At 40.3% G+C, this 13,002-nt stretch overlaps 1 protein-coding gene across 1 annotated transcript in view; it reads right to left on the minus strand.

Annotated features, from left to right (window-relative positions):
- The window catches only part of LOC137186581 (fibroblast growth factor 12-like), a 52,639-nt gene extending 40,137 nt beyond the window's left edge, over positions 1–12,502 (minus strand). The window contains exon 1 of the mRNA XM_067595622.1: positions 11,950–12,502. Within this exon, the coding sequence (XP_067451723.1) occupies positions 11,950–11,980 (31 nt within the window). The 5' untranslated portion in view covers positions 11,981–12,502. The remainder of the gene's footprint in view (positions 1–11,949) is intronic.
- Between the last annotated feature and the right edge of the window lie 500 nt (positions 12,503–13,002).

The following is a 13,002-nucleotide window of genomic DNA, read 5'->3' on the forward strand; positions in this document are numbered from 1 at the left end:
GGCAAAAACAGGAGGGGCTGCTGCATTCATGTATGCATGCATGTTACACACAACAAAACTACATGAAAACTAAAACCATACTTGGTGATATATGCACAGTATCACTGTTCTGCATCATCATGACATCATGCTGACATCATCATGACATCATGCTGACATCATGCTGACATCATGCTGACATCATCCTGGTATTTCAGCAGCTGTGCTCCGCTGACCAGCAGTGTGAGCAGCGTACAGCCTGGTCTCCTCTGGGCTCTGGGGTTTAGGAACCTGATGGTGAGACAGCACATTGTGCTCAATATTTCATTAATAGTTCAATAATAAATCACAGATGTAACATGTTAAGATGTGAGTTGCTTATATCTTTTAAAACTGCGAGGTGCTCAGTAGCACAAATAACACTGCTGGTTGATTAACGTTTGATATGAAGTGATATTAAATGTATGAGAGGAATCATTATACAATCCTCCTCACCGTCTGCGTCGCCAGTTTCTCGTCTCTGAAACGTTCGTACACACGTGTGTTTATAGAGCTCGACTGTTTCAACAGGAAGTGACGTTCGACTCTTTCAGGTCCCGTTTTGTGCGACAGTTATAAACGAGGCCCCACGACGACGTCTCTGAGAACGAATGTGATCCTGCAGTAAGAGGAGAGGAGTTATTCTGAGACCGGAGGGTTGAACACAACTATTTATACCAGAGCTGCTGTCCAACAAACTGAAAACACTTGACACGCGCTCTCATCCCTGCAGCTCCACTTGTAAGATGTTTGTTTTAAAGCGAGAGTCCACATCTGTGACTCCTCTGACTGAGACCGCTGCGTCACGTTCAAGAGCTTCAAAAGTGCCTCTAACGGCTCCGATGGAAGGAAAGTGCAGTTATTCCACTACAGGCTTTTGAGATAAATATTCCAGATTTTTCTTAATTTTCTGGGATTTTTTACGTCTTAATGATGAAGCAGACAGTAGAGGAATGACAGGAGGAGGTTTACACCGTCGACACTTTAACCTCTGGCTCAGCACACACACACAGTCCACATTCAGGATGTTTTACTGCCTGCAGCTTCAGGCTCAGGGTGAAGCTGTTAATCATTAGAAGATCCTGATCCAGAGGAACAGTGAGGGGGGGGGGCATGCAGAGACCAGCAGACACTTAAACACCTGCAGGCACCACAGACCAGCTATCAAAACACTTTTTATACATATTTATTATGATATTTATATTATATTTGAGATATTTGAGATATCAGGCAGCTTGGTTTATCTGTGTTTCAGTCTAGTTTATAATGAAACTGTATATTTGTGTTTAAGTGTTTTTAAGGAACCAGGAAGGAGGAAAGTATTAAGAGACACATTTAAGGCTGCGGCTAACGATTATATTTATCGATTAATGGATCAGCTGTTTTAAGTAACAGTTATTTATTAGTTGATCAGCTGATAATGACGTCAGACTGAGAAAAAGCTGCAAATCATCACAGCCAGTAAATAAATAAATAAATAAATACATAGTCTTTTTATTTGACTGATTAATATTTAGTTGATTGACAAATCCTCTAATTATGTCTGGAGCTAAAAGCTTTGTGATGCAGTTACGCTGAACTCAAAATATATATATATATATTTATATAAAAGTCAAGTTTTTGGTCTATAAAATGTCAGAAAATGGTGAAAAATGTGGATCAATGTCCTTAAATGTCAAAGATCTTCAGTTTACTGTCAGAGAAACCAGAAAATATTCACATTTAAGAAGCTGGAATCAGAGAATTTGGACATTTTTTCCTAAAAAAATGATAAATTAACGTTGATGAACCGATAAACGGTTGCAGCTCTGAAGGTGTCGTTGGTTTGAGACTTCCTGTCGTGTAGAAACGGAGCCGAAGCTGCAGGTGAAGCCGAGGCTGATGGGAGATTTAATGCAGATCCATCCTGTTCATCTGCTGCAGCTGCACCGACCGACACACCAGACTGTTCATCAACCCTGTGAGTGTGTGTGTGTGTGTGTGTGTGTGTGTGTGTCAGTGTGTGTGTGTGAGTGTGTGTGTGTGTGAATGTGTGTGTGTGTGTGTGTGTGTGTGTGTGTCAGTGTGTGTGTGTGAGTGTCAGTGTGTATCAGTGTGTGTGTGTGTGTGTGTGTGTGTGTCAGTGTGTGTGTGTGTGTGTGTGTGTGTGTGAATGTGTGTGTGTGTGTGTCAGCGTGTGTGTGTGTGTGTCAGTGTGTATCAGTGTGTGTGTGTGTGTGTGTGTGTGTCAGTGTGTGTGTGTGTATCAGTGTGTATCAGTGTGTGTCAGTGTGTGTGTGTCAGTGTGTGAATGTGTGTGTGTGTGTGTGTGTGTGTATCAGTGTGTATCAGTGTGTGTCAGTGTGTGTGTGTCAGTGTGTGTCAGTGTGTGTGTGTGTATCAGTGTGTATCAGTGTGTGTCAGTGTGTGTGTGTCAGTGTGTGAATGTGTGTGTGTGTGTGTGTGTGTCAGTGTGTGTGTGTGTATCAGTGTGTATCAGTGTGTGTCAGTGTGTGTGTGTCAGTGTGTGTGTGTGTGTCAGTGTGTGTGTGTGTGTGTCAGTGTGTGTCAGTGTGTGTGTGTGTGTGTGTGTCAGTGTGTGTGTGTGTGTCAGTGTGTGTGTGTGTGTGTCAGTGTGTGTGTGTGTGTGTGTGTGTGTGTTGCAGAGAGCATTTGATGAAGAACCTCATAAAGAATTGAAAGCTCTGACTCTCTCTCTCTACATGACGATACACTTTAAGGTTATACTCCCCCCACCCTCTCTCTCTCTCTCTCTCTCTCTCTCTCTCTCTCTCTCATTCGCTGTCTCTCGCCCCTCCACACTGTCTCCATGGCGATACTCTTAAAGGAATACACCACCCCTTTTTTTTTTGGATCGTCCCATTTGTCAACACAGAGGTGATGCTCTACATACTAACGATCAGATTTACTTTATTTTGGAGCTACAATCGTTAATCCATTAATTAATCAACAGTAAATTAATCTCCACCTCATTTCTTAAACACAAAAAGTCAAAATTCTCTGATTCAGCTTCTTAAATGTGAATATTTTCTGGTTTCTATGACAGTAAACTGAATATTTGATGACGTCATGTTGGACTTTAGGAAACATTTTTCAACATTTTCTGACATTTTATAAACCAAACGACTGATCGATTAATCAATAAAGAAGAGTCTATAATGATAATAATCATTAGTTGCTGTTTTTCAGATATTTTGTATCTTTTACTTTTGTATTTTTTTTCTTGAGTTCAGCGTCGCTGCTTCATAAAACTTGCAGCTCCAGACAAACTATAAATATTAATATTAATTGTTTTATATATTTAAATATGAATCAGTTGATTGTTTTGAGTGATCTATCAAATAAAAAGACTATTTATTTATTTATTTATTTATTTATTGGCTGTGATGATTTGCAGCTGTCGTTATCAGCTGAACTAATCAATAACAGCTGGGTCTCTGAGCACTTGAGTCTATTATCTAGTAATCAATAATTCAAATAATAATGAGTTATCACACTTATTGTTTATATGTCTTTACATGTATTGTGACCGGAGCTGCAACAACTCGTCAGTTAATCAATCAGATTTCCAATGAAAGGAAATGAATCTGCAACTATTCTGATAATCGATCGATTGATTGATTGATCATCCTGTTTGAGTCTCTGGTTTCAGCTTCTCAGATGTGACGATTGTTTGTTTTTCTTTGTCAACATGTGATTTTTTTTCACAATTTTTGAACATTTCATCGACTAATCGATTAATCGAGAAAATAATCTGCAGATTTATCAATATTGATTATATATATGATGATGAAATAATCAATAGTTAGAACCTTAATGGCATCAGGAGATTAAGACAGTTTCACATCACAGTAAAACACATCAGCTGTGAGTTTTGGGAAACGTTGTCAATAAATAAATAAATATGAATCATCTCGTTCTCTGGATTCACAAACAAACAAACAAACAAACAAACAAACATTCCTCTGATAGAAACGTCTTTCTGATCAAATTTAATTCTTCAAGACAAAAAAAAAACAATACTTTTATTATTATTGTTAATAAAACTTTGATTTCCTGAACTCTGAAGCAGCCGCCTCTTTAAGTGATGTCACACGCTATCAGCTGTGATGTCATCTGAGGGCTGCAGGTCACATGATAAACTGATCACAGATCCATAAAGTGATCAGAAACTGATCCATAAACTCATTATATATGTTGTATGTTGATTTTTTTCCACTGAGGGTTTAAATAAAAAATATAATAATAATAATAATAATAATAATAATAATAATAATAATAAGGTGAAATAAAATATATGCATATATAATATTTATAAACTAGGAGGAGCTGCTGGGAAAGATGGAGACAGAGACTGGAAACCAGTAAAGAGAACAAAAGGCCATAAAACAGGGAGGGGCACACACACACACACACACACACACACACACACTCATCAGCCTGTTTGTGCTGAGCTCAGCACCTCCTGCTGGTGATGATGCTCCGGGTGGAGGAGGGGAGTCTGTGTGTGTCATCCGTCAGATGTTTACAGTCAGCTGATGAAGAGGAGGAAGATGAAGCTCATCTGATATGAGTAGAATGTCTTTCAGTGTTTCATAGTTTATTTAAATGATTATATTTTATTTCTGAGCGTCAGAGATGAAGATTGAAACATGCTGACTGTGATCAGTGATGCTCCTCGTTCGACGCTGCTGTGGTGAAACTGCAGCATCAGATTTAAAACCAACCAGATGTGTCCTGATGTTCTCTGTATTTACTGCTGCATGAATGAAATGTCTCTGCAGTTATTTATTTTTATGCTTTAGAGAGTAAACAATTCTCTCATTCACTCCACCGCCGCTCCTTCTCTCCTCTCTTCTTCATCTTCTTCTTCTGCTGCAGAAAACACAGCTCTGGTCTCTGGATCCTCATTTGATGCTCCAAAATCAAAACAAGGGCCGAGTCGACGCCTCATGACGCTTTTGATGCCCGTTCGGCCATTTAAAAACCACAGCTGTACTTCAAAACACACATCAGACGCTTCCCGTGTGTTTGAGTCTTGATGTTCATCTGACAGACTTCAGCTGATGAGACCGACATCTTCATCACCAGATGAAGGTCTGAGAGGAGTTCACACATGGAACTAAAAACATAAAATCTCTCGTTGGGGGGAAACTTCATGAAACATCTGAATTTTTAGGTCAAAACAAGAACAACAGAAGATCTGCATCATCATCATCATCATCATCATCATCGTCATCATTAGTGCTGCACCAATCTGACTTCCTCTTTTATCTGCAGATATGATCTGAAACCAGTCCAGACTTCTAAAACGCTCGTATGAGTCTTCATCTACTGGTCTCTGTAGATGTGTTTGTTTAGCATGAAGCTAAAACACAACTAAAGCTACATCAGGTCCTCGTCTATGATGAGTCATATTTGAATAACAATAACTAGAACATGCTTTATGCCAGAACGACGCAAATCACCTCACACCTTCTACATCCTGTCAAGCACACATGTGTAAAACTCCAGACCTCAAGGACTAACCTTATGAGAGACCACTGGTGTCCCTAAACCTCTCCGAAACCTCGCTGGTCGCTGGTGACCCGGTGGATGTTAAGAGGTTAAAGGTTGTGAGTAGGGATGCACGATATTGGATTTTTTGCCGATATCCGATATTTCCAACTCATTGTGGCCAATACCGATACCGATATATGCACATATTCTTTTCCAGCTGGCTGAGGAGACTATTATGCATGCAAGCATAGATTGTACTAAGTATGATCAAGAAAGACAATATATGAAGGAAGAACTGAGGAAGACTGGAGTTCAGGAGCTCAGCATTAAAACCTTAATGAACCTGCTGAGTGGGAGCAGCAGACAGAAGGATTAATGTGTAGGATTTAATCTCTGGTCCAGACTACAGAGCAGAAGGTGGCGGTAATGCACCTAATACGCTGGTTACCAACTGCTGTTATAAACCAAAAAGAAGAAGTTTTTTGTTTTTTTTCCAAACAGAGTGGTTTCCTCCACAGGCTGCACTTCACTCAGCGGCCCATCAGACCTGCTGCTTCTTCCCACTTTAACCTGAATAACAAACCGGGGCTCGGTGCTCCGGTTGGATCCACATAGAGAGCCGGGGCTAACGTTAGCTGGGAGGCTAGCGGAGGCTAGCTGGCTGTGCTTCCCTCCGGTCATGCTAAACCCAACCAGACCTGAACCACAGCATTATTGTTTAACAGTGATGTGTTTAATGGTTTAATAAAGCACAGACAGATGATGTCATCCTGATGATTACTGCTGATAGAGGCGCCAGATTAGAAAACGCCGCCATGTGTCGTTCTGGAGTCACATGATCAAACCACAGATCTGCAGGTTCATTTGGACGACATGCTAACATGCACGGATGGATTTGAGACGTTGACATTTGGGGTAAAGACGGAGAAAAAGAGGTGAAATCCTGCTACTATAGTTTGTTTACATAGCCTCCGGAGCCGGAGGAAGCTTCCTGAAGCTGACCAATCAGAACAGAGTGGGCTCATTGGGAGGCGGGGCCTTAAAGAGACAGGAGCTAAAACGGCCTGTTTCAGACAGAGGCTGAACTGAGGGGCTGCATAAAGGAGCAGTAGAAGATAAATAAGGAGTTTTTAACTGGAAATCATGCAAAGATATTCCAGTAGAGCCCCAGAATATTAATATAGAGCTGGAAATATGCACAATAGGTGTCCAGATCAGGATCAAGGCTAAAAAACTTGGATTGGAAAATCTTAAATTGTCATAACACAAAACAAAGCTGCAAAAATAGACTTTCCATAGGATGTGTGGGGGAGTCAGGAGACTGTATACAAGGTCTAAAGTTTAACTTCACTCAGACAGTGTTTGGGTGTTTCTCAGCTGATCAGCAGAAACAAACAGAAATCGACAAGAAATACACACCTCCTCTGGGACTGTGTGTGTGTGTGTGTGTGTGTGTGTGTGTGTGTGTGTTCATTCAGTCTCTCAGGTTTCTCTGTTCTGGCCAGCAGGTCACTACAGTCCTGAATCTTGTGGATCTGATCCCAGAATCAATACGACACGCTGGTCTGTCTGCTGTAAACAAACACACGGAAACTGAATCCGACACCTGACTTCACCTGCGCGCACACACACACACACACACACACACACACACACACACACACACACAGAGCGCTGCTCTCTGTGGTCACATCAGGCCCCGCCTCTCTGGGCGTGTGCCTGAAGACCACATGGAAAATGTTTCTACATACTCAGATAAACCTGCCGTCATTCAGACATGTGGATTACAGCTCTCTCTCCAGGATGCTAGCTGCTTCCCCCCGTTTCCAGTCTTTATGCTAAGCTAAGCTAACCAGCTGTAGCATCATATTTAGTGTACCGGACAGCTTTAGTGATGTCATAAAAATACTGAAAAAGGTTGATATTTATTATTCTTTGTTCCTTATCGTACTTCGATTTAAAGATAATCATTCTCTCAGTTTTGGAACAACAGTTCCCATAATGCTTTGGAGGATGTGAACAGGATAGGTTCACTGAGTTACGCCGTGGGCTACATCTTGAGCCCATATTTGTTCATATTTTGGCATATTAACGCCATTAAAATTTATGTGAATCAGCTGTTTGCAGTGTAACATGACGCACAGACAACTATCACTGATCACTGTGATACTGAAGAAAACTTAAAGTTCTGAAAGGTCTCTGATTTCTACGGAGATTATGGAGGTTTATTCATGAAATATATCAGATATGTTGATTTCCTCTGGAAGTGCAAGTCACACTGAATATAAGAATGTCTGTATGTTCAGACTTGACAGAGTTATGACTCTGAGAAGGAGGACGAGTTGACACAAATTGTGGCTAATATTAGCTTATTGCTGCTAATATTAGCTTGTTGCAGATAATATTAGCTTGTTGCAGATAATGTTAGCTTGTTGCAGATAATATTAGCTTGTTGCAGATAATGTTAGCTTATTGCTGATAATATTAGCTCGTTGCAGATAATGTTAGCTTATTGCTGATAATATTAGCTCGTTGCAGATAATGTTAGCTTGTTGCAGATAATATTAGCTTGTTGCAGATAATGTTAGCTTGTTGCAGATGATGTTAGCTTGTTGCAGATAATATTAGCTTATTGCTGATAATATTAGCTTAATGCAGATAATATTAGCTTATTGCAGATAATATTAGCTTGTTGCAGATAATATTAGCTTATTGCTGATAATATTAGCTTGTTGCAGATAATATTAGCTTATTGCTGATAATATTAGCTTAATGCAGATAATATTAGCTTGTTGCAGATAATATTAGCTTATTGCTGATAATATTAGCTTGTTGCAGATAATATTAGCTTATTGCTGATAATATTAGCTTAATGCAGATAATATTAGCTTGTTGCAGATAATATTAGCTTATTGCTGATAATATTAGCTTAATGCAGATAATATTAGCTTATTGCAGATAATATTAGCTTATTGCTGATAATATTAGCTTAATGCAGATAATATTAGCTTGTTGCTGATAATATTAGCTTATTGCAGATAATATTAGCTTAATGCAGATAATATTAGCTTATTGCAGATAATATTAGCTTGTTGCAGATAATATTAGCTTATTGCTGATAATATTAGCTTAATGCAGATAATATTAGCTTGTTGCAGATAATATTAGCTTGTTGCTGATAAATCGGTATCATTGTAAATGTCAGCAGATAAGTAACTAGGAAAGTGAACACAGAAATATTTAACTAGGTTTGAGATCATGTAGGAACAGTTTCACCGTTATATAGTTTGTCCACCAGAGTATCTTGGTAACAATAAACAATATATATATATATACAGTATAAAAGGATCTGTGAGGAGCCGTGGAGAAAAAAAACTAATTTGTGCTCTTGATTAAACTCTCAATTTAAGCTTTTAAGAAAGCGATGAAGATGTTTCCCCTGTATGTCAGCTACAGCTGGATCCAAGGCAGCCAGGAAACTCTACAACCACGGACACACTAAGAGAATATAAAGTACATCCACATATCTGAGTTCATGATCAAAATAAAACCTTATTAAATCCAAGTGATCCACAGTGAGGGAGTACGCAGGATGAGAGCACAAAAAGCATTTTTCTCTCCGTGGCCCCTCCCGCGCTCCGTAGATCTGTACGCTGATTGTTTGTGTATGTTAAAAAATACAATCAGCTGATTTTTTAATACATTTTTTTTAAATATCACCTAGATATCAATACCAGCTTTACATTCCAGTATCAGTCAGGCTGTAAACGGTGTCTGTATCAGAAATAAAGAGAATAAGAGTGTTTCCCAACATGCTGATGTGTTCCTGCAGCAGGCTGCGTGTTGGTGATGATATTATAGAGCGTTTATCCTGTTTAGTGTATCATGCACAGCAGAAAGCTGACTCACTCCAAGCTTTTCACTCCCATCTCTTCAGTATAAACCTTCACAGACGTTTCACTGACATCAGCACAGTTTTCAGTCTGACAGACGCGAGCCTGCAGACGACGATCCTGTCCAAACACTTCCAGTCCAGCAGCTGTCAGATCTGTTTAAATTTACATGAAATGAAAAACCAACCTGTCACAGTTCCAGTTAGAGCTGCCGCGATTAGTCCAATTCATCGATTAGTCGGCAGTGATGACAAATAACTCAGTACATTTACTCAAGTACTGTACTTAAGAACAGTTTTGAGGTATTTGTACTTTACTTGAGTATTTCCATGTGATGCTACTTTCTACATGTCAGAGGGAAATATTGTACTTTCCACTCCACTACATTTATTTGACAGCTTTAGTTACTTTTCAGATGAAGATTTGGCACAATGGATAATATAACAAGCTTTTAAAATACAACACATTGTTAAAGATGAAACCAGTGGTTTCCAACCTTTTTGGCTTTTGACGTCTTACAAAAAGCAGTGTGTAGTCGGGGTCACATTTCACATGTCTATGAGTTGTTAACAGCTCCACCAAATAGTGATTTTTCCCTCTAAACTTCTCACATGCTTTCATTTCAATAAATGTTCAAATGATCCAATATTTCAGCAAAAATCAAAGATTAGAGAAAAAGTCCAAAAACTGAAAACAGATTTGTGTATCAGAACTTTGTTTTTTCTTCTTTCCTCTCCCATTAATCATCTCACCACCCCTCAGATTTATCTGCTGACCCTTTGGAGGGGCCCGACCCCTAGGTTGGGAACCACTGGACTAAACTAGCTAACTGTATATAAAGTAGTGTAAACTAGCTCCACCTCCAGCAGCTGCAACAGTAACATGCTGCTCTAACACTGATGCTTCACTATTAATAATCTAATGATGTCATATATAATAATATATCAGTCAGAGGGACCAAACCACTACTTTTACTGCAATACTTTAACTACATCAAGCTCATAATACTTATGTACTTTTACTAGTAATGGAGTATTTTTATATTGCTGTACTGATAGTTTTACTGCAGTAAAGTATCTGAATACTTCTTTCATCACTGTTAGTCAGAAATGAATCAGCAGCTATTTTGATCTTCAATGAATCATTTAAGTCGTATTTTTCAAGTAAAAACACCAAATATTTCATAGTTTTAGGTTCTCATGTTAGAAAGTGCAGCTTTTTGGTCTTAAATTAACGTGAATTGAATGTTTTTGGGTTTTGAACTGATTGTCAGATAAAGTAAGACGTGTTTTGGCATCAGTTTGTGTTTTTCACACAGTTTCCTGATGTTTTATTGACAGTAAATAATCTGCAGATTCGTCGCAGCTTTCTATCAGAAGCTGCTGTCTGTCAACACTGAAACAACGAGGCGTTCACTGACCCCGTTTACACAAGCTTACAGTTCATCAGAGGGGTCAGAGGTCAGAGGTCAGATTCTGTAGGTCAGCGCTTCGCTCGATGGCAGCGACGGATCCGAGCTGCAAACAGCCGTCTGACACTGACTTACAGCTGCTTTCTTCTTCTGTGGTGACTGATACACAAAGAACTGCAGCTCCCAGAATGCATCACTCTATATGGACCTCTGTACAGGACACACACTGTCTTTCTGTCTCTCACTCAGGCCACATATCTGTCTCTCTTCGTCCTTCTGTCTGTCTCTCTGACTCTCTAACCTCTCACCTGTCTGTCTGCCCTCCTGTCTGTCTCTCTGTCCTGTTATCTGTCTCTCTTCGCTCTCTATGTGTCTGTCTCCCCCTTCCTGCCCCGTCTGTCTCTCTAGTCTCCTTAAATATCTGTCTGTCCTCTCACCTGTCTGCCTGCAACATGCTGCCTGTCTGTCTCTCTGTCCTGTTATCCACCCCTTGTCACTCATCGCTGTCTCTTTACTCTCTTACATGTCTGTCTACCCTCCCGTCTCTCTTTCTCTCTCTCTGTCCTCACATCTGTCTCTCTGCCTTCCTGTCTGCCTCTCAGCCTCTTGACTGTCTCTCTCTCAGTACTCATATCTGTCTCTCTGACTCTCTAACCTCTCACCTGTCTCTCTGTCCTGTGTCCTGTCTCTCCGTCCAGGTCAGTTTTTTCTTCTGACATGTCTGTCTGCAACATGCTAGTCTTTCTCTTTCTCGTCCCACCTGTCTGTCTCTCTGTGTTTTGCTGCATCAGGCTTCTCTTGGTTAAAAACACAGCAGAAACACACACACACACACACACACACACACACGCCCACACACACTCTGCACCCCATCCCATAATAACCACACCTCACAGCTCCAGTGCAGCTGCATTCAGGATGTGAGCGGCGGGCAGGGCGACAGGCAGGATACCGCAGTACACTTCTACCCAACATGCATCACTCCCCCACATCCATCCCATCAGCGTCTCCACCCTCCAACTTCCCTCCATCCCATCATCCCCGAGCCCCTCCACCCAGCATCCACCCCTCCGTCCCCGCAGTCAGCAAAAAACTTCCAGCCTCCCTCCATCCTCCAGCCTCTCCTACCTGCCGCCGGTGCCTTCTCTTTGCCCTCCATCTCCCGGTTCGGCTCGGTTCGGCTCGGCTCGGCTCGGTTCTGTTCTGTTCGGCTCGGTGAGGTCTCTTCTCGTCACAAATCCACCTGCCTGCGTTCCTCCTTCCTTCCCGAATCAGCTGCAGTCAACAAGCGTCGAGTCAGAGACGATCTGATCAATCAGCCGCTGATAGATCGATACCGGCGGGAGAGAGGAAGAGGAGGAGGACGAGGAGGAGGAAGAGGAGGAAGAGGAGGGAGGCACCGGGATAAAGAACAGAAAACTAAACGTGCTGTTTTTCTCTAAAAGAGCCTCCTCGCGGCGGCGTTTATTTTTTTCCTCCTGCGGACGTTGAGGCTCGTGCGTTCACCTGTCCGTGTCCGCGCGCTGCTGCTGCTGCTCTCTCTCTCTCTCTTTCTCTCTCTCTCTCTCTCTGCTCGCGCCGTGTTGCTGCAGCTCGAGCCAGGAAAGCACAGGAGTGACGTCACGCCGGAGGAGTTTTTAAGGTGACATGATGATGGTGATGATGATGATGAAGAAGATGATGATGAGGTCAAATAAATTATAATAATTATTATTATTAATAAGGATTTTTATTTTTATTTATTCTGATAATCATTTAGCTTATTTAAATTAAACTTTTATTTTATTTATTGAGTTTTTATCCTTTATAAATACTCACATATTATTTTTATTGTATTGTTTTGTTATTTGTTGAATAAAGTTTTGTTAAAAAACATGATGATGATGATGATGATGATGATGATGAGGTCAAATTAATTATTATCATTAAGATTTTGTTATTGTATTTATTCTTATACTTATTTATTCAAATTCAAATTATTCTGAATATTTTTGTTTCTCATTGCATTGATTTTTATCTTATTTTAAACATATTTATATATTTTTTTTCACATCATCAGTCTTGTGTTGGTTTGTTTTGTGTCTGACGTGCTGTGAACTGTTCATTGTTGAATAAAGTTTTGTTTAAAATAAAACATGATGATGATGATGATGATGATGATGGTGTGAGGAGAATTTTTCA

The sequence above is a fragment of the Thunnus thynnus genome, chromosome 7 (genome assembly GCF_963924715.1).
Source record: "Thunnus thynnus chromosome 7, fThuThy2.1, whole genome shotgun sequence".
Lineage (NCBI taxonomy): Eukaryota > Metazoa > Chordata > Actinopteri > Scombriformes > Scombridae > Thunnus > Thunnus thynnus.